Source organism: Talpa occidentalis, unplaced genomic scaffold (genome assembly GCF_014898055.3).
Source record: "Talpa occidentalis isolate TD23 unplaced genomic scaffold, MPIMG_talOcc4v2.1 talOcc4.14, whole genome shotgun sequence".
NCBI lineage: Eukaryota > Metazoa > Chordata > Mammalia > Eulipotyphla > Talpidae > Talpa > Talpa occidentalis.
This window is the reverse complement of record NW_023601433.1, coordinates 17,012,525-17,040,264: the sequence shown is the minus strand read 5'-3', so window position 1 is coordinate 17,040,264 and position 27,740 is coordinate 17,012,525. Positions and strand designations below refer to the sequence as shown.

Genomic DNA, 27,740 nt, shown 5'->3' with positions numbered 1-27,740 from the left:
ACAGGGCCTCCCTGGTGGCGCAAGGGGTTAAGCACCGCACTATGAAGCAGTCCGCAGCCTCTACAGCATGAGTTCGATTCCCTGGCCTGCCAGGGAGCAGCCCACATAGAGCAGCAGACCTCTCCTGTCTTGCCCCCTGCTCCCCTCAGCAGCGTATTTCAGTCAGTTTGCCTGTTTTGCTCCCTACTCTGTCTCTGGTGAGTCCTCTTACCATCCCCTCCCTGCAAATAAATCTTTAAAAAAATAAATAAAAAGGATGTTTTAAACCACTGTTTGAAATGGGCTGGTATGTAGCAATAAATCATAACATGTAACTTTAGGAGGCAGATAATCATAATGAAAGTAAAAGAATGTCTAGAAATTGTTAGTTTAACCTAACAAATGAATTTGAATTTGCTAGGTTTTTTTTTTTTTTTCTGCCAGTATTCTCATCATCCCAAGCAAAACTCTGCCACATCTAACCATCTTTCTCTCATGTTGTAGCTAACAGGCTTCTCTTACATTCACTAACCCAGCCACTACCTGACACTTACTGTCACATTACATGCATTGCTTTTGGGTTTTTTTTTCTTTTTTAAATTTTTTTTAAAGATTTATTTATTTATACAAGAACTGGGGTACAGTCAGAGGCGCGGGAGGGTGAGAGAATTCGTCAGATACAGAACAGGGAGCAGAACAGGCAGATGGACTGGACACTGCTGAGGGGAACAGCGGGCGAGGCAGGAAAGGTCTGCTGTGCCATATGGGTTTCTCCCTGGCCAGCCGGGAATTGAACCCGTGCTGCAGAGGCTGTGGACAGCCTCATAGCACGGTGCTCAACCCCCTGCACCACTGGGGAGGCCCACACGCATTGTTTTTATAAGTGTATACATTGCTAATGATACAGGCTCCTTAAGTGCCCAAATCACTTTTTTTGAACATTTATTTTGTAAAAGAACTAGGGTGCAGGCCAGAGGTGCAGGAGGTGAGAGGATTCACCAGAGGCAGAGTGGAGAGCAGAAAAGGTGGATTTACTGAAATGCACTGCTAAAGGGAGCAGTGGGTAAGACAGGAGAGTTCTGCTGCATCATTATCTGGGTTAGCTCCCTGGCTGGGAATTGAACTCAGGCTGTAGGGGTGATAGTGCTGCAACTTAACCCCTGGGTCACCAGGGAGGCACCCAAATCAGTTTTCTAATATCTAATGTACTATATATACTGTGAATGCGCAAGCATAGATCATGAGATAGCTTAAGCTCTTAACAAAAAAAAAAAAAAAAAACTTAGGCGCCCCCCCCCCCGAGTGGTTAAGTCTCAGCACTATAAAGCTATGTTGGCAGCCACTGCCGCACCAAGTTCAATCCCAGGCCAGGGATCTGACCCACATGGCCCAGCAGACCTCTCCTTCCTTGCCTGCTGCTCCCCTCGGTGTACTTCCGTAGATCTGCCTGTTCTCTTCCTGCTCTGTCTCTGGTGAATCCTCTCACCCCTGCACCTCTGGCGTACACCCCAGTTCATGTATGCAGAAAGAGAGAGAGAGAGACAGACAAAGAAAAACCTTTTTATTTTTTTTTTTTAATAGAGGCATGTTTTATTTATTTATTTATTTATTTGGTTTGTTTTGTTTATACAAGCACTGGGTACAGTCAGAAGCACGGGAGGGTGAGAGAATTCGCCAGAGCCAGAAGCAGACCAGGCAGAAGGACCGATGTACACTGCTGAGGGGAGCAGCGGGCGGCAGGAGAGGTCTGCACGCCATGTGGGACCCTCCTCCGGTGACAGGGGAGCAGCCGGGGATCGAACCGGCGCCGCAGAGGCTGCGGGCAGCTTCGCAACCCAGCGCTCAACCGCTGAGCCACCGGGGAGGCCCCAAAGAAAAACCTTTTTAACATCTCATCTCTAATAGGCTATTTTATAGTAAGTTCAACAAAGACAGTTAATTATCAGTGAACAGCCTTCACTCCAGGCGGTTAACAACTTCTGGGAGGTGTCCCGTCTTCCCAGCAGCTCCACCTCTGCTGGCATCTGGATTGAGAGCACTTCACTCCTGGGATAGCTCAGTCTCTGACAGAAATGGCATCCATCACTCTTGCAGGCGCCTCCTGGACTGGAAAGTTAACTCAGAGCAAACAGGTCACAAGTGAAATAATGTGTGTATGTGCAGATCCCTAAACTATGTGTGGTGCCCTTCTCAGCCTCCTCCCAGCCCATCACTAGGTGTGGAGCTCAGGTTCATCACTAGCTTCACTAGCAGTTAGAACTAACAGTTCCATATTAGTAACCAACCAGGGCATGTTTTTGAGAATTTGGCACTTCACTGATTTCACAACCCCAAAAACCTGTGTAGAAAGGGTTATCTATAGAAACATTTGGTGTTTCGTGAAAATGTCTGTTCCTGATTTCTGTGCACGTATACTTTGATAAAAATTTAAGTAAATAAATATTTTCAGGGCCTCCCTGGTGGCGCAAGGGGTTAAGCACCGCACTATGAAGCAATCCGCAGCCTCTGCAGCATGAGTTCGATCCCCATCCGGCCAGGGAGCAACCCACATGGCGAAGCAGACCTCTCCTATCTCACCCGCTGCTCCCCTCAGCAGTGTATTTCAGTCAGTCTGTCTGTTCTGTTCCCCACTCTATCTCTGGTGAATCCTCTCACCCCCCCACATCTCTGGCCTGTACCCCAGCTCTTGTATGCATAAATAATCTTTAAATAAATAAATAATTCTTTGCATACAAAAAGGAAAAAATTTGCTCAAATAAAACATTCCTCTTATTTAATGAAATGACTTATAAGACATTAATGAAGATTTAGATGATTTTTGATATTTGGATATTTAAAATGAGTTATGATTCTTTAATTTTCTGTTCTAAAATAGTGTTATTTACCATAAAATGTGTAAAAGTTGGGCCTCCCCTGGTGGCGCAGCGGTTGAGCGCTGGGCTGCGAAGATACCTGCAAGCCTCTGCAGCACCGGTTTGATCCCCGACCTCCAGCGAGGGGCCCACATGGCGCGACAGACCTCTCCAGCCGCGCCCGCTGCTCCCCTCAGCAGTGTATTTCGTCTGTCTGCCTGTTCTATTCCCTGCTCTGGCTCTGGTGAATTCTCTCACCCTTCTGCGCTTCTGATTGTACCCAGTGCTTGTATAAATAAATAAATCAATCTTTAAAAAAACAAACTTTTAAAAAAAAGATAAAATATAGCTGACTTTTGGGGTCTCCCTGGTGGCACAGGGAGTTAAGAAGCAGCACTATGAAGCTATCTGCAGTCTCTGCAATACGAGTTGACCTCCCGCTTCTCCCCTCTGCAATGTATTTCAGTCAGTCTGCCCCACTCTGTCTCTGATGAATCCTCTCACCCCCAACACCTCTGTTCTGTACCCCAGTTCTTGCATGCATAAATAAATCTTTAAAAAAATATATAATGCCATCAATTCATTGTATCAGAAGGTAATCACTGGGTGGTGAATTCCTTCACACATAATAAATTTGCTCCTAAAATAGGCACAGGTGGACATTTTCTGCATAATTATGAAGACTCAGATCATTTGTTTCTACAAAGAAAATGGGAAATATCTGAGGAAGTAAGAGTGTTCTTGAACCTGAGACAAACATTTCAAGTGATGGGTAAAAAAAAACGACTGTTCAGCTAGAAATAAGTTATTTTATTTTAAAACACATACAGATTAATAAATATTATTGGAAAACTTAATAAATAGCCTATTTACATAAGGCAGTTACAACATGCTATGCCTACTTCTATAAAGCAAAATAAAAGCAATTCTTAGCCATTGACAAAATGTGTGGTATGTATGCTAATTGGAAGCTCCCCTGACACATTTACATGAAAAAAACTTTTATGCAACTGATCAACATTTTACATTTTTACCTAGTCTTCATCCTTTTTTAACAACTATATTCCATTTTAAAAGAAAATAATATTCTTTTAAAAAGGCAAAAAACACTCAGGAATGCTGCTGAAAAATACCCTTAAATTTTTCCAAAATGCAAAAACACTAACATGGGGGTGGGGGGCAAATTATTTATATTCTTCAAAAAAGAAATGTTCTGAGCTTTTCAATGACCCTTTGGCACTAGTGGTTTGGGAGCTCCTGACATTCACCTGGGGTTGGGTCATTCATGGCCGGGGTTGAGCTGCTTGGAAGCAGGAAGTTCAGCAACATTCACTACAAATTCAACCAATAGAACAGATCTGATCTACAGGTCACTGAATCTTCTACATAACACAGTCAAACCTATGCAGAATGTCAGAGAAGCTCATCACACCAGCAAAATGTGAATTTTCAGTGCAGCCTTTAAAAGTCCCTGTTTAATTTTCCATATTTTACAACAGAATATATAAAACACTTCCTCTTAAAACAAAAAAAAGGAAAATTAAAGCTTCATGGAGTCATGCAAACTTTACAGTGCTGCCTTTGCTCGCTCTGTGCTTGAAGCATCGTGTCTATAGCGTGGTCCCAAGCAGACGGGGATGCCCAGGGCAAGCCAAGTGAATTTCCACTGTGTCACTCAAGAGCAGTCCCGAACTCGCTCCCTTGGGAGACCGTGGCACATGCTACAAGTGCAAGCTCTCGATCAAAAACATAGATTTGGAGAACCATCCCACCCCTTTAGAGGTAGAGAAACTGAGGCACAGAAAGGTTAAGTGACTCACCTGTAGTTGCACAATTCAAGAGAAAATAAAGAACAAACAAATGCTTCTCCCCTGCTCATGCTCTGAGCCCTAGACTACACTTTTGATCACATGGGATATCTGAAATTGGTATTTGTTTACATAACTGAAGTTGTTATACTGAGTATCAGTCTTGTCCTAGGCATTTTTTTATGTAACATAAAGTTACATATTCTTAAAATATAATTCACTTGTTGCATTTAATAGCATGTGAGAATGTGTCTGAACAGAGTAGTGATACTGGGCCAAAATTCTCATTGCCTTTTCTATAATTTTTAATCTTTTCAAGTATATGATGGAGGTATAAAAATCTGGCCAGATGTGAAAAGGACAGACCTTTAAAATTCATCACCAGTACAATTGTGAGGCAGAAGTGAGGAATGCAGAAAATCGAGGTATTTTATATGAAAACTGTTTTATGCTGTGACTGGTGTGCAACTTGATCTTTTCTCTTTCCAACTGGAGTTAACAGACCTCTAGCTACGGCTATAAGTTAAACACCCGAAAAACTAACATGGACAAGTCTTGGGGGGGGAAAGGTTAACACTAAGGAATTATTTCTATTTTTTGGTCCCTGAGAAGGTGGCACAGCAAGATTCCTGCTTCGTGAGTGAACTACTTCTGTGGGGTCACACACAGTGAGAAGGACAACTTCTTCTGACCACTGGCCAAGCAGAAAGTCATGAATAGATCAAACCCCGAGTTTTCTCCTTTCTTCCAGTCTCCTGTTCAGTCACAGGAAGCCCCCAGGAGTGTCTAGCTGGCATCAGAGAAGAGGATGGCTGCCCAGAGAGGACATGCTCAGACCTTCCAGATTAACTGAGCAGCTTGGAGGAGACAGTGATCACCTCCTACCAAGAACCAGGCCACACAGTCATGGTCACTGTGACTGTGCTCCCAACACTCAGTCTCCATGCTCTGAAATCTCATCCACACCTGGAAGACACTACATCTCAAGCATGTACAGATGCTTAGGAACTAGCCTCAGGAGTGAGTACAGTATTCACGAGGAGCTTAGTTGTTGAAGAGACAGGAGGTGATGACACACTTTAACTACTCTCGCTTCTATCAGAAAATAACATGAAACCCAAAGAAAAAGAACAAAGATCAGCCTACTATTCCTGAAATTAACTGCTGAAGCTAAAACTGAATATAACAAATAGGTTTCAAAAATAGGAATTAAAAGACTATTTCTTATTGCTGAACCAAGTGCACCATAGCATATTTCACTAACATTCTAATGTGCAGAGACAATAAAGACATCTGTATGATGATTTTTTCCCTAGGTTCCAGCTGTGGGCACTTCCCAGCCCACAGGTGGCAGGGAGCAGACTGCCCTTCCCCTCCAAAACCTTCTCCATAGAGATGGAGCCATCTTTCAGAATGGCAAAAACACTCAGGGATAATCTCAATGTTTGACTTGTGTTAGATCCTCAGTAGGCCCTATCTCTCATCAGTGAGCAGAACAGGAAGTCACCTTTTTAAATGCAAAGACTCAGATGAGAAAACAAGGCCTTGTCCAGGTAGGAGAGAAATGGTCTATTTAAGTGTCCAAGCAGAATAAATCTGCAAACTGTGATCAGAAATGTGATTTTAGAGAAGGCATGAAATCAAGTAGTCAGGTGTTTTTTCTTAGTTTCAGCAGATATAAAACTATAAACAGTATAGGAAGGAAAGTGTTCATTTGCTTTATAACCAGGCCAGTGGGGGAGCCTCCTTCATTCTAAGCCCGCCTCTAAAACTCCCACTTCACGGCTTTTTCTTTGCAATTCAGAATGAATGACAAAACATCAATTTATAAAATAACTGTATTAAACCGTAAGTTATATGCTTTATGTTAAAATTGGGATTTAGGCTTTTAGATTACTCTGAGGCTCATTCCACCTTGAAATACAAACGATAATGTGAACTTGGTTCCACTGAAGGAATGCTGTGAATCCTATGAAAGTAATCTGCTGGACAGACATAAACTTGGTCTGACTGTTGGGGGCCAGTCACCTTCAAGAGGGGTCGAGCCATTAATACAGAGATTTTGTTTTACTCTGAAAAAAATCATAGGAAGATCATCAAGAAAATATCACCACTGAGGATTCATGGGATAATCCTGGATGAACTGTAACAAAGACCAACTCTGCTTTGAAATTAAATTCTGCTTGTAAATTGTAACAAAATACTCATGATAATTTTCCTTTATGCTTGTATTCTTTGAATACCTCAAATTCCTTACCTATGAAACTATATTTATGCCTAAAAGTATATTAATACTGCTACATTATTTTTTCAGAAAGTTCAGTTCAATAAGTTAAGGCCTGTATTCCTAAAAATACTGATTTAAAAAATAATAATCTTGTCATTTCTCATAGTTCACAAATCACTGACAAACCACAATCATTACATGTACTTTGAATTCAGAAAGGGGATTTGCTCTTTGTTAACCTATCCCCATTTTCTTCAGCCTCTGTATTCAACTCTTTAGGAAATGACTTTTTTTTTTTTCAATTTAAAAATGTTCTTTTTGCCTGAAAATAATTTTTTCCTTAGTAATTTTCATTGGATGTTACTAAATTTCATACTTAATTTCATACATAAGTTTCTACTTCACCAAATCTACCTTACCCAATCCCAGCTTTCAACGTGGCATAGCTCTCTATTTAGATAAAACACTGCATATGAAATATGTGATCACCTGATACAATATCTGCATCATTTTGTGCTTTGCTCCCAATTAATACACAGGGAAGGTTACTGTAGATAAATGAATAACCTCTTGGATCCAACTACTAGCATAATTAATGGTTATTTTCCATTTCAGAAATGTAATGAGAGGCTGAAGTTCTCTGACCTCTCAAACAACAGTGAGATAACTCAATTGATTTTATTTTTGCTAAAACTTCTTTTGAAAATTCAAAACACATAATAGAGACTAGCTTAACTGAGTCCTTTAACTTGTTTCTTTACTTTAGGAAATTCACTAAGTGCTACTGAACAGTTACTCTCTCATTTCACAGCTTTATTAATAAAATTAAATAACTTATTTCTTCTGAGTGGCAACAAAGCTTGCAAAAAGAGAAAGTGGATATATTTGATACTGGATCCCAGTTAGATAGATTAAATGTAAATAAAATACCTCATGCTACTTAAGCCAATTGTCTGTAATTGGAATATAACTACATGCTAAAAGGGTCAATTTGCTCTAATGTAGCTTTTAGTCTTGACTCTCTTCCAACAACTAAATATATATTATTTTTAACTGCTTTAAACATTTATATTTCGAATAGTGAAATATTAAAGTATAATTAAAGAGGTTGCATTATTCTATCTAAAAGAACATACACACAGTTAATAGTCAAATTAAGTGAATAGTTCAAGTGATAAAGGCACTGAAATTGATTTGAGCTATTGGAAAGTCATCTTGCAAATGGAACAGTGCAGCATATCCATTCACTTCTCTCTCTTGGCAATTAAAATTTCTTGGAGTGTGTGTGTGGGGGGTGGGAAGGGTGGGAGAGCTTGTTAGAGGAATAAAAACAATTAAATGTATATACCTATTTGGATGTGGTACCCGAATGTTACACATGCTCAATGCTTAAATCAAAATAACACAATTACAAATTTACTGTACAGAGTCAGGTTTCAGGATGACAATTTCTCCCATTTCCAAAGCAATCTTCTACATAAGACTACCTGCTCTCCTATAAAGTCTACCCAGAAAGAGCCCATCTTTATTTTCTATTTCAATATTGTTTAAAATGCTTTAAAAGGAAAGAGAATTCATGAAAGCTTCCAGGTTAATGGCAAAACATGAGATTGCTCTCTTCAGAGAGAGATGACCCCTGGACAACCAATTAGCACTTCCTCCTGCAGAGGGCCAAACCCCCACCCTGGTGCTGAACAATGTTCCCCCAGTGTTCACTGGCTTACCCATTAATATACAGGCAACTCCAATACCAGATTCAGGTCTCTTCTACTTCACATCAAATTAGGACCAGAAACCACACCCACGTCCTGTTCCCGAGCCACCCAACCCCCTGCTGCATCCTAGTCTGTTTTCATATTAGATTTGTTCATTTCCCCAAGGTTGAAATTGAACTCTTTGAACACCTGTATGAGGACAATCCCCACCGAGACAGTGGTGAACCCGCAGGCCATCCCCAAGAAGTCCACCAGACCCACATTGCTCCATTCCCGGAACAGGATAGCCGAGGCCAGCAGGACCAGCGTGGTGAACACGACATAGTAGATGGCCCCGAACACGGAGGAGTCGAAGCACTCGAGCGCCTTGTTGATGTACCTGAACTGGACGATGATGCTGCAGCCCAGCACGGCCAGGAGCAGCAGGCATAGGCAGAGCGCGCGCTGACTGGAGGGGTTGTTGTGGAAGATGTCTTGGGCTGCCAGCCCGATGCCCTTGGTGGAAGGCACGGTGAAACTCCCCAGCAAGGAGCAGATGCTAATGTAGACCATGATGTTGGTGGGCCCGTGGGCCGGGGCAATCCAGAAGATGAGCAGCAGCAGCATGAGAAGCACGATGCACAGATAACCGACGAACACTGGAAAACAGAGTACACGGTGACTAGGAGGGGTGCAGCAGGGAGCCCCCCATTACCACCACGTACAGCCACAGCTGTGACAGCACCCCGGACGGCAGGCGGGTACCCTGAGGCCTGGTGGAGCCTACCAGCCCCACTGAGTTCATTCCAAAAGATTATTCCCCACATATCAATAAAAAAGCCCTCTTTCTATTACATTTTTGTAACAACAATCCTCTGAGATGTTTTTTAAGTCATTCAAAAGATGGATTTTCTCACTTGAGAGTCAGTTCAAACAGAATTTTCCTGGGGGTGTGGGTTGAGGTGGGGAAACAAAAGGGTCATATAGGGAATATGTGGGGAAACTGCAGGGCTGCTGTGGCTGCTGCAGTCACAGGGGTCATGTCCACTGGGCAGAGGCCCGGCCCTGGGATGTGCAGACAGTTCCCCACAATGAAAAGTCCTCCTACTCTGTCGCCTCGGACTCGTAAATGAAAAATACGTTTTAAATAATTAGACCTAGAGCCTATTTTAAGTATAAAACAAAGTAACTTTTGCATGGATTTAATATACACTGAATTTTTCAGAGCATCGAGAGTTACTCTCCATTTCAGAGGATTCCCACAGTGGATAACAAGACCTCTGAGTGGTTAAATCAGTTAACACGACACCTCCATATCAGTGTGTATTTGCAGCTTCCAGATTCTCAGCAACTCCATACATGGTGTGGGGTCTGCTGGTTTTGGGATCTTCTGTGGTTACACCTGAGAGTTCTACTGGATTGTAAAGTAACCATCATGCCAATTCTTTATGACAATGGGGGCATTATGTTGACTGTGTTAAAAGTAGTGTGGACCGAGGCTGTATTCTTCACAAGTCATAAAGCTGGACCAACAGGGCTGGAATATGCACCCCAGCAAGCAGGGGATTCCTCATCTCCAACAATGACAAAAGGAATGTGAGCCCTGCTCTTGTGGAAGGTTCAGGAAGGTGCTACAGGGCAGGAGAACCGGAAGGACACGGACACTGCTTGGGAGCCGGACCTACAAAATGGGGATGGCAGTGGTGGGCAGAGAGAGAAGGGGGTGGGGTGGGTGGCAGTGGCAACAGAAGCCGCCGAAGGCAGGTGCGCGCTTCATTTCAGGAAACGCAGCTGGGCTTTCTCTCATGCCAAGGGAGTGCTGCAAAGGGCTGTCCAGCTGGGACAGAATAAAACTGGACATTACACAAGAGTCCCAGGCATTGATATGCCTTTGAGGAAGGGGAGCATGAGGGGCCACACCCCAAAGGTGAGCAGCACAGAGGAAGAGGAAGGAAAAGTAGGCAGAGTGGTGGTGGGCATGGGTGCAAAGCTGGAAGGGTGCGTGGACAGTGAGTCTCAGCAGTTATGTGAACTGCACGGCTCAGAAAGAAAAGCCTGCAGCCAGGAAAGCTGTTTTCATGGGATCAACCTTAATCTATTTTTTAAGAAAAAGCAGTTTGTACCCCTCAAAATGTTCAAGACTCTAACTTTACATCATTCTTTTTCAACCCTTTATTTTCCTCATCAAGCCCCTAAGGAATCATTTTATATTTTTCCCCCTAATGGTTCACCCCTATAAAATTTTACTATCACAGATACATATTAGACCCTTAAACCACACAGGGATTAGGGATACTCATTCAACATAGTCAAAAATCTGACTCCCCCCAAATGTAATTACAGTCCTCCCTTGTTATCTGTGGACAGTTCATCTCAAGAACATCCCCTCCCCCCCAGCCCGAACCACACTCCGACTGGGGAGGTGGAGTGGGGAAAGGGCCTGGAGGAGGCAGAGTGGGAAGGCCTGTGGGGAAGAAGAGGAGCAGCTGCGGAGGAGCTTAGCCACCCAGGCCCCTCCTCTGGGTCACAGACGCACCCGAGCTCTCGTGAGCAAGGAACACTCGTGAGCAAGGATGGGGCTCAGCCGAGAGACACCGGTGCTGGAGGGAGAACAGAGGGCCTGGAAGGGTCTCAGTGGGTCTGGAAGGCCCTCGGGTTGGCTGGGACCCCTGCAGGCTCATCCCCGAGAGGGCAGCTCTTGCTGAGATGCCAGAAAGGGTTACCTGGGTTGGTCAGTTTTTCTTCCAGCTCGGCCTGAGTGGTCACACTCTCAGATTTTGGGGAATGGATAATCAGCACGACAGAACCTGCACAGCTTAGCAGACACCCCAATTTGCCCAAGATGTTGAGTTTTTCCTTCAGAAGATAAGAGGCTAAAATGGACCTTCAAAAAAAAATTCATTAAAGTTTATTAAATCAAACTATTAAAACAGTACTGAAGGACAGTGCCAAAGGACAGTGTCATGGATGGGGACAGGTCACTGTATGTGGGGTCTCAAGACTATTCAGGCTCAGGGTGCAACTACAATGGGGTTTATCTAACAAACAGGACGCTGGAGAAACAAAGAGTTTCTAAGGCCGCAAGTTGCCGGCTGTCTCACCCCAGACAGCGCAAGCAGCCTCGGGGGAGCTCCCACAGCCAGGCTCAGCAGCCTCAGCAGCCTCAGCTCCACTGCCTATAGGCAACCCTCCCCCAGTGCCAGCTGGGTTTGAGCCCAGCATCCCCTTGGGCCACAGAGGCAGGAGTTTCCCCACCTGCCACCCAAGTGCACTGCTTGGGTACAGCGATGGTTCCCCCGTCCTGCCACACCAGGGTATGCCCTACAGCTCCCCGAGGGCTTGGAGAAGAGTGTGGGGCACCTCCCACCCACCCCCACCACACAGCTGTAGGCAGCAGAGGCCTGTGGAATAGGGGGTGTCACTGGCACCTATTGGATGGAGGCCAGGGATGATGCTGAATATTCACACAGGTCAGTCCCTCGTGGCAAAGAATTTCCAGCCCCAAACAGCAACAATGGGATTTGAGGAAGCAAACGGAGCATATAGGATAAAACATAAACCATTGGTGTATCCGGATGGGGCGTGTTTGGGTGTTGGATTATTCTTAGTTTTGTAACTTTCCTTTAATTTGGAAATAATTTCCACTAAAAGGCTTTAAAAACCGGGCCTCCCTGGTGGCACAGCAGGTTGAGCATAGCACTGTGAGGCTGTCCGCAGCCTCTGCAGCGCCTGTTCGATTCCCGGCCGGCCAGGGAGATACCTACATGGCGGGGTGGACCTCTCCTGTCTCGCCCGCTGTTCCCCTCAGCAGTGTGCTTTGGTCCGTCTGTCTGTTCTGTTCCCCATTCTGTCTCTGGTGAATCCCCTCATCCCCCACACCTCTGGCCTGTACCCCAGTTCTTATATAAAAATAAATCTTTTTTTAAAAAAAAGGCTTTAAAAACCACTTTTAAAAATGCTGTTGAGGGGCCTCCCCTGTAGCACAGCGGTTGAGTGCTGGCTTGCAAAGCTGCCCGCAGCCTCTGCAACGCTGGTTCGATCCCCACCACCGGGCAAGGGTCCCACATGGCACGCAGACCTCTCCTGCCGCCCGCTGCTCCCCTCAGCAGTGTATTTTCTCAGTCTGCCTGCTCTGCTCCCCGCTCTGGCTCTGGTGAATTCTCTCACCCTCCCGTGCTTCTGACTGTACCCAGTGCTTGTATAAATAAATAAATAAATCTTTAAAAAAATTTTTTAAAAAAAGTGCTGTTGGGGGGCCTCCCTGGTGGCCCAAGGGGTTAAACACCGCACTATGAAGCAGTCCGCAGCCTCTGCAGCATGAGTTCAATACCCAGCCAGCCAGGGAGAAACCCACATGGCATAGCAGACCTCTCCTGTCTCGCCCGCTGCTCCCCTCAGCAGTGTATTTCAATATGCCTGTTCTGCTCCCCACTCTGTCTCTGGTGAATCCTCTCACCCCCTTCATCTCTGGCCTGTACCCTAGCTCTTATATGCATAAATAAATAAATCTTTAAAAAATAAAATAAAAGTGCTGTTGGGGGGAGGAGGAGGGAGAGGGAGGAAGAGCGCAGGGGACTGAGGTGATGGTGCACGGGTGCACTGGTGAAGGAAATTCTATGGGGACTACACCTGAGGGGGTGAGGGGAAGCAAATATTGTTTAAAAATGAACAATGATGTAAAAAATTAAAGAAAACAAAAAACAGAGTACTGTTGGGATGATTACTTTATCAAACATTAAACCACTGTAGAGAAACATGGATCTACTGCAGGGTGCTCTATTCTACTTCACTGATACTCATTTTTTTCCTTTCCATTTCTATGTAATTCTGACAACTTCATCTATTTGACATTATCAAAAATAGAACTTTAAAAAAAAATATGCCAACACTGTTAGCTTTACTTTTTTTCAAATTAATTTCACTTTTTTTTTAAAAATTGGGATCCTGAATTGAACAGTCTTTTTACCTATAATATCATCTTACGTGGTTCTCTGGGTGAGAAACATCTCCTGAAGACTTGGGGCAGCGAACATATCTGGTGAGGTGACTTAATTATCAAAGTCAATGAGGACAGCTCTAAGGAAATTAAGGCAGTAAGGCATTTTATTACACAAACATTACATGTTCAATGTGCAAAGATCACAGGGCTGGTCGTTCCTTTGCCTAATTGTTTTTCAGAGGAAAGAGTTCGAGCGTGAAGCTGGTGTAGTGATTAATAGTATGAGCGCCAATCATGCAATCCAGCTTTTCTGAGGCATCCAAAATGCAAAGTGACATCAAGTCACATGCGAAATTAGGTCTATATTTGGATAAGGGCAACAAGCTACAAACATATTTTCCCAAAGCTTCACATGTGAAAAACATATTTGTGTTTTTAGGCCACAGAAACATATAGGCGATATGAATTTAAGATATATAATTAAGGGCCTCCCTGGTGGCGCAGCAGTTGAGCGCTGGCTTGCGAAGCTGCCCGCAGCCTCTGCAGCGCCGGTTCGATCCCTGGCTGCTCCCCAGCCACCGGAGGAGAATCCCACATGGCGCGCAGACCTCTCCTGCCACCCGCTGCTCCCCTCAGCAGTGCACCTCGGTCCTTCTGCCTGCTCTACTCCCCGCTCTGGCTCTGGTGAATTCTCTCACCCTCCCGCACTTCTGTCTGTACCCAGTGCTTGTATAAATAAAAAAATAAATAAATAGATAGATAGATAGATAAATAAATAAATCTTTAAAAAAAAAAAAAGATATATAATTAAATACATCCATCATGGATGCACTTCTATCCAAGAATTTGAGGGTCTGTTTGGAATCCAGCAGAATTCAAAGTATCTAGAGCTTATTTCCCTTCTAGCCTGTTTTTAAATAATTTCTTCAAAGGTAAAAACAATATAAATAGGTTCACAAGAGGCTGTGAGTTATTTATTAAATGTCTCACGAGAGACCGGGCGTGCAAGGGAGTGCGTTCCCGCATCGCCATTTTGCAGCAGGGACTTTTCTTTGGTGGAGACTGTGTGAAACAAGCAGAAGGCTCCCCGAGGAGCCAGAGGTAAGCTGGGAGGCTTGCCCATGCCAGGCGCCTTCTAGCCTGCAGTCCCAGCCCAGAGGGGAGCAGCACCCACCGCTGGGGCAGACCGGGCGTGCAGGGGAGCGCGTTCCCGCACTGGCATTTTGCAGCAGGGACCTTTCTTTGGTGGAGACTGTGAAATAAGCAGAAGGCTCCCCGAGGAGCCAGAGGTAAGCTGGGAGGCTTGCCCATGCCAGGCACCTTCTAGCCTGCAGCCCCAGCCCAGAGGGGAGCGACACCCACCGCTGGGGCAGACAGGGCATGCAGGGGAGCGCGTCCCCGGCACGGGCATTTTGCAGCAGGGACCTTTCTTTGGTGGAGACTGTGAAACAAGCAGAAGGCTCCCCGAGGAGCCAGAGGTAAGCTGGGAGGCTTGCCCATGCCAGGCGCCTTCTAGCCTACAGTCCCAGCCCAGAGGGGAGCAACACCCACCGCTGGGGCAGACCAGGCGTGCAGGGGAGCATGTTCCCGCATCGCCATTTTGCAGCAGGGACCTTTCTTTGGTGGAGACTGTGAAACAAGCAGAAGGCTCCCCGAGGAGCCAGAGGTAAACTGGGAGGCTTGCTCATGCCAGGCGCCTTCTAGCCTGCAGTCCCAGCCCAGAGGGGAGCAGCACCCACGACTGGGGCAGACCAGGCGTGCAGGGGAGTGCGTCCCCGGCACCGGCATTTTGCAGCAGGGACCTTTCTTGGTGGCGACTGTGTGAAACAAGCAGAAGGCTCCCCGAGGAGCCAGAGGTAAGCTGGGAGGCTTGCCCATGCCAGGCGCCTTCTAGCCTGCAGTCCCAGCCCAGAGGGTAGCGACACCCACGACTGGGGCAGACTGGGCGTGCAGGGGAGCGCGTCCCCGGCACCGGCATTTTGCAGTAGGGACCTTTCTTTGGTGGAGACTGTGAAACAAGCAGAAGGCTCCCCGATGAGCCAGAGGTAAACTGGGAGGCTTGCCCATGCCAGGCGCCTTCTAGCCTGCAGTCCCAGCCCAGAGGGGAGCGGCACCCACGACTGGGGCAGACCGGGCGTGCAGGGGAGCGTGTCCCCAGGACTGGCATTTGCAGCAGGGACCTTTCTTTGGTGGAGACTGTGTGAAACCAGCAGAAGTTCCCCAGAGGAGCCAGAGGTGAGCTGGGAAGGTCGCCCAAGATGCCGGCCAGTACCAGCAACACAGTGTCACAAGGAATACGGCAAATTAGAAAACAGGCAGTAGAGAGAAGAAAAACCACATGCAACCCAGCAACTCCTCAAAAAAAAAGCACACCGCAAAAAGAAAACCATCTACCAGATAGCAACGACAGTAACTTGGAAGAACTTCTGAGCCTTCCAGATAGAGAATTTAAAATTGCCATGATTAAAAAACTGAGAGAAGTCATAAAGGAAAACAATGATAAGGGAAAAATAATTAATGACCAGAAGAATGAAATTGAGTCCCTAAAGAGGGAAGTAAAAGAAATGCAGGAGATCAAAGAATTAATGGAGGCGCTAAAGAACTCTGGGAAAAGCAATGAAAGCAGAATAGATGAAATGGAAGAACGAATAAGTACTCTTGAAGACACAGAAATAAAAAGAACTAAAACAGAAAAGGAAGGAGAAGTACAAAGGAAAAAGACGGAAGAAAGACTTCGGGAACTATCTGACTCCATGAGGAAAGGAAATATAAGAGTTATAGGAATCCCAGAAGGAGAGGAGAGAGATGTAGGAAGAGAGAAAATATTCAAGGATATAATTGAAGAGAACTTCCCAAACGCAAAGAAGGAGCTGAAAATTGATATACAAGAAGCAAGAAGAACACCAAACTTCCATGACGAAAGGAAAAATACAGCAAGACACATAATAGTAAAGCTCCCAAGAATCCAAGACAAGGAAAAAATAATGAAACTGACAAGAGGGAAGAAACAGATAACATTCAAAGGGAAACCAATCAGGCTGACATCAGACTTCTCCAAAGAAACACTACAGGCAAGGAGAGAGTGGAGGGACATAGTCAACAGACTCCAAGAAAACAGATGCCAACCAAGAATACTCTATCCCGCAAAGCTCTCCTTCCTCTATGAAGAAAGAAGAAGGACCTTCCCAGACAAACAGAAACTCTGGAATTTCATTACAACTAAACCCCCATTCCAAAAAATACTACAAGGAGTCCTAAAGCCAGAACCTCAGAGGGACGAATAACATCAAAAGAAGGCCAAAAAAAAAAGTTATTAAAAGAATAAATAAATAAAATCAAAGGAAAGACAAACACAATGGCAAATACAGATGCTAACATATCAATACTAACTCTAAATGTAAATGGACTAAACTCTTCAATAAAAAGACACAGAGTCTCAGGCTGGATTAAGAAACAAAACCCAACCTTTTGCTGTCTCCAGGAAACACATTTAGCTGCAAAAGATAAAAATAGACTCAAAGTTAAAGGATGGAAAACAATTCTACAAGAAAATGGACCAAAAAAGAAGGCAGGAACAGATATACTCATATCAGATAAAACAGATTTCAAACTCAAAAAGATAAAAAGAGACCCCAGTGGTCATTACATTATGATCAAGGGGACAATACTTCAAGAAGAAATAACACTCATTAACATATATTCACCAAACGAAGGAGCACCAAAATATATCAGACAACTATTGGCATCTCTGAAAACAGACATCAGAGAAAACACATACGTAGTGGGAGACTTCAACACACCACTATCAACAATGGATAGATCAACAAGACAAAAAATAAGTAAAGACACTAAAGCTCTAAATAAGGATCTAGAGCGCTTGGGCTTAACAGACATCTATAGAACACTAAACCCAAAAAAATCTGAGTATACATTTTTCTCAAGCACACACGGATCATTCTCCAGGATCGATCACATACTGGGGCACAAGACAAACATCAACAGATACACCAAGATTGAAATCATACCAACCATCTTTTCTGACCATGAAGGCATCAAACTAGAAATAAACCATAAAAAGAAGGCAAGGTACTCTCCTAACTCATGGAGATTGAAACCCACACTACTGGAAGTCCACTGGACTAACAAGGAGATCAAAGAAGAAATTAAAAAATTCTTTGAATTGAATGACAAGGAGGACACCAATTTCCTAAATGTATGGGATGCAGCAAAAGCAGTAATAAGAGGAAAATATACAGCAATAGATGCTCACATCAAGAAACAAGAAAGAACTCAAAGAAACAACCTAATCTCGAAGCTCAAAGATCTAGAAAAAGAACAACAAAAAAACCCCAAAACCAGTAGAAGAAAAGAAATAATAAAAACCAAAGCAGAAATAAATGAAATTGAAACTAAAAAAACATCCAAAAGATCAATGAAACCAAGAGCTGGTTCTTCGAAAAAATAAATAAAATAAATAGATAAACCCCTAGCCAGGCTCACAAGGGAAAAAAGGGAGAAAGCACAAATAAACAGGATCATAAATGAAAGAGGAGAAATCACAACGGACACAGCAGAAATCAAAAGAATAATTAATAACTACTATGAACAGTCATATGGAAACAAGTTCAACAATCTAGAGGAGATGGACAAATTCCTACAACTCTACAATCACCCAAAGCTAGATAAAGAAGAAATAGAACACCTAAACAGACCAATTACAAGCAGCAAAATTGAAATGGTAATCAAAAACCTCCCCAAAAACAAAAGCCCAGGACCTGATGGATTTACAAATGAATTCTACCAAACATTCAGAGACGAATTGGTTCCTATCCTTCACAAACTCTTCCAAAAAATTGAGAAGGAAGGGATAATACCTAACACGTTCTATGAAGCCAACATTACACTAATACCAAAACCGAACAAGGACAACACACAAAAAGAAAACTATAGGCCAATCTCCCTAATGAACACTGATGCAAAAATCCTCAATAAAATTTTAGCTATCAGAATCCAACAGTGTATCCATAAGATAATTCACCACGACCAAGTAGGATTCATTCCAGGGACACAAGGATGGTTCAACATCCGAAAATCAATCAACGTTATCCAACACATCAACAAAAAGAAATATAAAAACCATATGATAATATCAATAGATGCTGAGAAAGCTTTCGACAAAGTGCAACACCCATTCATGATAAATTCTTGGGATACAAGGAACATACCTCAACATCATAAAGGCCATATATGACAAGCCAACAGCCAGTATCATTCTCAGTGGTGAAAAGCTGAAAGCATTTCCATTAAGATCTGGAACAAGACAAGGATGTCCACTCTCACCACTGCTTTTCAATATAATACTGGAAGTCCTAGCCAGAGCAATAAGACAAGAGAAAGACATACAAGGAATCCAAATAGGAAAAGAAGAAGTCAAATTATCACTATTTGCATGATATGATAATATACATAGGGAACCCCAAAAACTCCATAGAAAAACTAATTAAACTCATCAATCAGTTCAGCAAAGTGGCAGGATACAAAATCGACACGCAAAAGTCAGTAGCCTTCCTATACACTAACAATAAATCTGAAGAAGAAGAAATGAAGAAAATCATCCCCTTTATTATCGAAACAAAAAAAAAAAATCAAATACTTGGGAATAAATCTAACAGAAGAGGTAAAGTATCTTTACAAAGAAAACTATAAAACACTGTTAAAAGAAATAGAAGAAGATACAAAGAAATGGAAAGACATCCCCTGCTCATGGATTGGAAGAATAAACATTATTAAAATGGCCATCCTACCAAAAGCAATATACAGATTCAATGCTATTCCAATAAAAATTTCAATGTCATTCTTCAAAGAAATAGAACAATTATTGATGACATTCATATGGAATCACCAAAAACCCCGAATAGCCAAAGCTCTCCTGAAAAAAAAAGGAGGGAATGGAGGCATCACACTCCCAGATTTCAAACTATACTACAAAGCCATAATCATCAAAACTGCATGGTATTGGAACAAGAACAGACACACAGACCAATGGAATCGAATAGAAAATCCAGAAATAAACCCACAGATTTATGGTCAACTAATCTTTGACAAAGGAGCAAAGAATATGCATTGGAGCAAAGAAAGTTTGTTCAATAAATGGTGCTGGGAAAACTGGGTCACTACATGCAAAAGAATGAAGCTTGACCACTACCTCACACCATACACAAAAACCAACTCAAAATGGATTAAAGAACTAGACATAAAACCTGAAACCATAAAATACATAGAAGGAAAAATAGGCGAAACACTACAGGATATGCACATCAAAGACATCTTTACAGACACATCACCCAAAGCAGTGATAGTGAAGGCAATGATAAACAGCTGGGACTACATCAAATTAAAGAGCTTCTGCACAGCAAAAGAGACAATAACAAAAACTAAAAGAAACCCCACCTACTGGGAGAACATTTTTGCACACAACACTAATGATAAAGGACTGATCACAAAAATCTGCAAAGAGCTGATGAGACTCAACAACAACAAAGAAAATAATCCAGTCAAAAAATGGGCACAAGAGCTAAAAAGAAACTTCTCTGAAGAGGAAATGCAAATGGCCAACAGGCATATGAAAAAATGCTCACCATCACTTGTAATCAGGGAAATGCAAATCAAAACTACCATGAGATACCATCTAACACCAGTGAGAATGGCACATATTAAAAAAACTAGCAACAACAAATGTTGGCGAGGTTGTGGAGAAAAAGGAACTCTCCTGCACTGTTGGTGGGAGTGCAAACTGGTCCAACCACTGTGGAGAGCTGTGTGGAGATTTCTTGACCTACTAAACATAGAGCTTCCATATGATCCAGCAATTCCACTCCTAGGTATTTACCCAAAGGACACAGAATCATCAACTCCAAAGAGCACCTGCACCCCTATGTTTATAGCAGCACTATTTACAATAGCTAAGCTTTGGAAACAGCCCAAATGCTCAAAAATAGATGACTGGATCAAGAAGATGTGGTACATATACACCATGGAATATTACTCAGCATTCAAAAAAGATAAACACATGCAATTTGCAGCAACATGGATGGCACTGGAAGGGATTATGCTCAGCGAAATAAGCCAGAAAGAAAAAGAAAAATATCGGATGGTCTCACTCATAGCAGGAATCTATAAAACTTAAATAAGGGACCAGGAAAATGAATAACTATAAGAAAGTGAAAATCATAATGAACAAACAACTATGAAACAGAGACACTTTATGAGGGGAGGGGGGCGGGGGGAGGGATTGGTGTCAAAATAAAGGGGTTGCAATTGTTTGGGGAATATAAAAATAAAAATAAATAAATAAATAAAAATGAAAATAATAAATAAATAAATGTCTCACGAAATCATCTTTGTATGTAAGCCAAGTGAAATAAAGAGAAAAAGGCCATCTGTAATAAGTGGTAGCGAACAGTCCTCACACTCCTCCCTTTTCCTGCTCGCCCCACATCTGGGCAACCTGATAAAAGAAAGTCTGCTCACACCCCTAGGCCCGTCCACAGCCCCATGATACTCGCTTGTAATTTCAAACCGTCAAGACCAGCCTGAGCATGGAAATTCTACCTGTCTCACCACCTAACTACAATAAAAACCTAAAGTCCTTCCTTATGCCTTTATAATCTCACCAAACCAGGGCCCTTGTCCTTGGGCAAACCCGTCTGCTGTTGCCTACTGTGAGTCACAAGTCCTATTTCACATCCATTGGCATCCAAGCCACATTTGTCCCAAACTCCATAATTCCTGGGGGTTGGGGGACAGTGTCTGTCCAGGGGTGCCAGACAGCACAAATAGAACATCAACGGATGAATTGTGCATAATGATTTCACAGAATCACTTGCCAAGGTGCAGAAGACTCTAGTCTCTAGGAAATCTTCTAAAGACCAAGAGAATGGCACACTTTCATTCATATTCATATACTAAAGCAAATGTCTAAAAGAAAAGTTGATAATTCACACATTAAATTTAAAGGGAAAATGAGTGGAATGCTGTAAACCTAGCTTCACTTTTAATTTTATTTTTATTATTTTAACAGAAATATTCAAAATGCTTTCCCAGACCAATAACAAACCCTAGAAAACTGACTGTGAAATTGAGGTTACAAGATGAGGAAGGGAGCACCGTGGACTAGGGTATGATGACATGATCCTGTACCTTTGAATCACATACAGTCAAAAACCAATGTTACATTTAAAAGAATACAGTTGGAAGGAGGAAAAAAAAAGTTTTCTTATATCTAAAACTATGCATTAAAACTCTATACACAGAACCCCAGCTCTTACCCAAACGGCACTCCGAGGGCACCCAAGGGAGTCACCAGGACTGTGGGGACCGCCGTGTAAGCCAGGAAGTTTCCAATCTGGCCAACAGCCACTGTTGAGAGAACCACAAAGGTATTGCTTGCAGCTACACAGTTCTCTTTTGGCCCTGATCACACAGTTGGTTTGGCAAGGCCCTGCTCAAAGAGCTGGTTCTTTTCCATTACTTGTGAGGAAGGAAATATGGGGCACTATTTGCATGTTTAAGGGTCTTTAGGCAGGGAACAGCAGGCCCCACAGCTTCCCTGGACCAACTGGCTGAGGGAGTAGTTTCAATTCTCTGTGGAAATTGCCAATTTGGGAATTGGCCACCCCCAGATGTGTCAAGGTAACATATGGATTATTCTGAAAAAGAAAGTCAACCAACAAATGATATCATAAGTGATACTTTTTCCTAAAAGCTGGAATTTTCTCTGATCCTCCTCCTCCTCTGATTCCCCCTAAAAGCAGGAAATGACTCTCTAAGTGAAAGGTGCCCTCCCTGCATAGAGACAGAAAACACCCTTATTATCAGAGGCAGAGACTGGAAGTTGTGTAAACAAGTGCTGCTAAGCTAATTAAGATCTCCAACCAAAACTCTCAAGAATGTCTTTGTTCTGTGTTCTTCTAGATACAAACCAGCTGCTTTGGTCACTCACAAGGCTCCATGCTTTATGGGCCTCCATGAACACACAATTAAATTTGTCTTTTCTCTTGTTAATATTTATCTTATTATTTAGCCAGTCAAAGGCACCAAAAGCGGTGAGAAGGGAATTTCCCTGAAAATTTCTCCTACACCAGCAACGACTGGCAGTGGGTGTCATACAGAATGTGCTTACACTCTCCTTAACACATCATGGTTTCAAGTCGGTTCATGGAGAGCTGCCCATATCCACTCGCAGGTCAGGGACCAGCTCCAGTGGCTGCTGGGGCCACAGAGACACACTGCTGGCCACTAAGTGTGAGTGAGCATGCCTACCTGGCAGGCTGCACAAAGAGCCAGTTTCAGTTAACATTGACTAGATCATTTCTTGCTTCTGAGATCTGTGACCAATAAACCTCAGGGTATTGCTGAAATGCATACAATTTTTCTTTAAAATTCTGAACTCGGGCCTCCCCTGGTGGTGCAGTGGTTGAGCGCTGGGCTGCGAGCTGCCCGCCATCTCTGCCACTCCGGTTCAATCCCCGGCCGCCGGCGAGGGTCCCACATGGCGCGCAGACCATTCCTGCAGTGCCCGCTGCTCCCCTCAGCAATGTATTTCGTCGGTCTGCCTGTTCTGTTCTCCGCTCTGGCTCTGGTGAATTCTCTCGCCCTCCCGAGCTTCTGACTGTACCCAGTGCTTATATAAATAAATCTTCAAAAAATAAAATAAAAAAAGCCAACAGCCCAACCACTGATGAGTAAGCAACGACTTTTCTCATTCTTCTGGGCCAGGACCCTGTGACCCGGATGGAATTCAGGCCTAAATCACAGACAACAAGAGCCTCTGCTCCTCCCTCCCACTTCTCCGTCCACTGCCTCTGCCCTCCTGGTCCTCATTCCAAAGAATGAAGCCAAACTCATCACACCCACCTCCCCCTCCGCCAGACTGTTGACTGATCTCAACAAAGACAGAAGACAGGAAGACCAGACTTACTTGCAATTGTGCCTGCCCACCAGACAATGTCTGTTAAATAGGAGGTACCTATGAAAGAAGAGATAAAAATGTCAGGAAAGCATGGAGCAAGAGGTTTACAAGTTACTTACATAACACAGGACTTTTTTACATGAAAACCAAAATTGAAAATAATGAATGCCAGGCTTCCCTAGGTGGCGCAAGGGATTAAGCACCGCACTATGAAGCAATCTGTGGCCTCTGCAGCACAAGTTTGATACCCAGCTGGACAGGGAGCAACCCACATGGTGAGGCAGACCTCTCCTGACTCGCCCACTGCTCCCCTCAGCAGTGTGTTTCAGTCAGTCTGCCTGTTCTGTTCCCTACTCTGTCTCTGGTGAATCCTTTCACCCCTCATACCTCTGGCCTGTACCCCAATTCCTATATGCATGCATAAATAAATCTTTTTTAAATAAGAAAATAATGAATGCCACACTATGTATTCACCTTACAAAGAATGTTTCAATTAGTCTATACATAGCAGTATGTGAAGCCCTAAAGTTTTTTTTTTTTTTTTTAAAGATTTATTTATTTTATTTATACAAGCACTGGGTACAGTCAGAAGCGCGGGAGGGTGAGAGAATTCACCAGAGCCAGAGCGGGGAGCAGAGCAGGCAAAAGGACCAAAGTACACTGCTGAGGGGAGCAGCCGGGGATCAAACCAGCACTGCAGAGGCTGCGGGCAGCTTCTCAACCCAGCGCTCAACCGCTGCGCCACCGGGGAGGCCCAGCCCTGAAGTTTTGTATGTAGTTTCAAATGAGATTTGGTCTTCACAGTCCAGTTCTCTCCTACAGTCACTATGATCCATTTTTATAATACTGTTTTTTTTCTTTAAAGATTTATGTATTTACGCATACAAGAGCTGGGGTACAGGCCACAGATGCGAGGGGTGAGAGGATCCACCAGAGTCAGATTGGGGAACAGAACAGGCAGACTGACAGAAATACACTGCTGAGGGGAGCAGCGGACAGGACAAGAGAGGTCTGCCTTGCCTCCTGTCCAGACGGGGATTGAAGTCGTGCTGCAGAGGCCACAGATTGCTGTGGATTGCTTCATAGTGGGGTGCTTAATCCCTTGCAGCACCAGGGAGACCCCATTTTTATGATAATGTTATTAGCCTAGGGTTGAATGATTTGCTGTTGAAACAGATTAAATCTCCATGATGTAGACGCCTTCTGAAATGGTTCTTTTGGCAACTGAAAATAGTAGAAAGCAGACACTTACCCTCACAAAATGCTGTGACACTGGACAGAGGCCTTCCCTCGAGCTCCTCTGGGTTACCCTCATAGGTCCCTAGGGACAGGCAGCTACCCAGGCCTCCCCATCATATCTAGCCCTCCCCCTGCCTGCATGACAGGCACCTGTGGGGAGAATGTTCACAAGCTGTGAGGCACACTTTCATTCCTTTTTAGATATAAGAAAATGCACCTTTTCTGACCAGGAAGTGTTTTGGGGACCCTCACCTTTTAAGCCATATCCCTCTGCTTGTAGGTATACTAAAAAGTCATATTTTCTGGGCCTCCCTGTTGGCGCAAGGGGTAGAGTCTCAGCACTATGATGCTATCCGTGGCCACTGCAGCATGAGTTTGATTCCCGGCCAGGGAGCTGACCCATATGGCACAGCAGACCTCTCCTGTCACCCACTGCTCCCCTCAGCAGTGTATTTCAGTCAATCTGCCTGTTCTGCTCCCCACTCTGTGTGTGGTGAATCCTCTCACTCCCACACCTCTGGCCTACACTGCAATTCTTGTATGCATAAATAAATAAATCTTTAAAAAAAAAACAAGGCTGGATACCTGCCCTTCAGGTTGTGGTTGTAGACCAAAGGGAAGTTCCTCTGCGTAGTCCCGCAGGGCCTCAGTCCAGTAACCTCCCCTGTGCTCTGCCTGATGGAGGTCGGGGTCCTGCCCATCCAGCCTTTCACTGAGCTGGTACCCCAGGTTCCTTCCTCCTGCAGTCAGGAGCACCTGGGAACCTGCATTCCATATTAGTTCTTGAGCCAGCATAGATATTTTTCTCTTAGGTTCTACAACCACTGGCTTTTTCAGTTTTACTCTCAAGCATCACTGTCCACCCAGAGCAACTCAACTGACAACCTCAGGAGGCGCCTGTTCAACTCTATGGTCACGCTCCCTCTCTTCCCAGCTAACGTCTGGACTCTTCAGATCCTCTGTCCTCAGTAAGAAGAGCCTAAGAACTGTAGAGCCTGAAGAAACTGCTTGTTTGACTACACGCCTGCTCTCCCCTCCTCTCCTAGGTGTGGGCTGAAGAGGTAAAAAGAGCTAAGGTCTAGGGTCGTTTTTTCCCTCATATTGGGAATCTTGAATGTTAATCAAGAGTTGAATGGTTGTTTGTAAGAGCTGAACTAGACAAAGAAGTGCTGTGTAGATACAAAAGAGGCTTGTCAGGATGATAATATGAATTGGCAGGGATGCTATCTAACCACAGACCTGTAGTTTTTAAAGCTTCCATTTGGTCATACATGTGCATCATAAATTCTTTAAAATATGACTTCCCAGCACAAAAACACATGCCTTTTTCTAGTTTATTTACTTTTTTTTTTGAAAGTTTTATTTATTTATGCATACAAGAACTGTGGTATAGGCCAGAGGTGTGGTGCCACATGGGTCACCTCCCTAGGCAGGGATCAAAGTTGTGCTGCAGTGGCTCCAGGTAGTGCTTCATAGTGCTGTGTCTTAACCCCTTGCGCCACCAGGGAGGCTCCTACTTTCTGACTATACCACAGAAAAATTACTTTCGGGCATATTTCTATGAGCAACAATAGCGATTACTGCTAAAGGCAAAGCCAGAGTGGCTCACTATGGCCCTACCGCATTAGCTGACTATGTCCCTACCGCATTAGCTGTTGCATTGACTTTATTTATTTTTTTTTTAAGATTTATTTATTTTTTTATACAAGCACTGGGTACAGTCAGAAGCACAGGGAGGTGAGAGAATTCACCAGAGCCAGAGTGGAGAGCAGAACAGGCAGAAGGATCAAAGTATACTGCTGAGGGGAGCAGCAGGCTGCAGGGGGTCTGCGCACCATGTGGGACCCTCCTCCGGTGGCCGGGGAGCAGCTGGGGATCGAATGGGCGCTGCAGAGGCTGCAGGCAGCTTCGCAACCCAGCGCTCAACCGCTGCGCCACCGGGGAGGCCCTGCATTGACTTTAAAAGAGCCAAGCAAGGGCCTCCCCTGGTGGCGCAGCGGTTGAGTGCTGGGTTTCGAGGCTGCTGCGGCGCGCTGGTTCGTTCCCTGGCTGGCGAGGGTCCCACAAAAAAAAAAAAAAAAGAAATAAGAGCCAAGTAAATGATGATAAAATGAAGCTACATTGTAAAAAGGATACTATATTGCTTTTACAGGTTTTTTTTTTTTTAAGATTTATTTAATTTATACAAGAACTGGGGTATAGGCCAGACACGCGGGAAGGTGAGAGAATTCACCAGAGACAGAGCAGAGAGCAGAACAGGCAGACGGAACAAAAACACTGCTGAGAGGAGCAGTGGGCGAGACAGAAGAGGTCTGCCATGCCATGTGGGTATCTCCCTGGCCGGCGAGGGATCGAACCTGTGCTGCAGAGGCTGTGAACAGCTTCACAGCGCTGCTCAACACGCTGCGCCACCGGGGAAGCCCCAGAGTTCTTTAAAAGGGACTAACAATCAAGAAGTTTTCTTTCCCTACAGGACCACGTATTAATAAGACCAATTTAAGCACTGGTATTCACCAACTTATGAATGGATTTAGTACTTGGATTTCTCTAGTACATTGGCTACTAGATTTATTGAACTTATTTTTTTAAAGAAATAGTTTGGTGATCTTAAAAGAGAAGAACAAAGGACTTTATAGGACTTAAATTATCCAATTTTAAGATTTACTATAAATCTACATAATCATCACAGTATGGAACTGGCATAAGGATAGACATAAAATGAAGCAGAACAAAATTCAGAAATAGACCCACACACGTAAGTGAGATGATGGACTTAAATAGCAGTAAAATTCCAAGGGAAATTCTCTTAGCAAATGGTGCTGAAACCAACTGGATATCAACAGGGAAAACACTAAACCATGATTCTTATCTCAGTCATACATAAAACTTAACTCAAGACAGCTTGCCAACTGAAATGTGAAAGCTAAAGCCACAAAATGCCTAGAGGAACACACAGGAGGATGCCACTGTGACCAGAGGAGAGCCAAGGGCTCCTTAGGCAGAGCCAAAAACCACACAACAGAGGGCTTCCC

General features: G+C 43.9%; 1 protein-coding gene across 3 annotated transcripts in view; it reads right to left on the bottom strand.

Annotated features, from left to right (window-relative positions):
- Positions 1-3,609: 3,609 nt before the first annotated feature.
- NIPA1 (NIPA magnesium transporter 1) overlaps positions 3,610-27,740 on the bottom strand; it is a 30,164-nt gene continuing 6,033 nt past the window's right edge. For all 3 annotated transcript variants that reach the window (XM_037510132.2, XM_037510133.2, XM_054694806.1), the window contains 4 exons: positions 23,479-23,526; positions 21,827-21,917; positions 11,284-11,444; positions 3,610-9,219 (listed from right to left, as the gene is read on the bottom strand). In XM_037510132.2, coding sequence (XP_037366029.1) covers positions 8,708-9,219; positions 11,284-11,444; positions 21,827-21,917; positions 23,479-23,526 — 812 coding nt within the window. In that variant the 3' untranslated portion in view covers positions 3,610-8,707. The remainder of the gene's footprint in view (positions 9,220-11,283; positions 11,445-21,826; positions 21,918-23,478; positions 23,527-27,740) is intronic.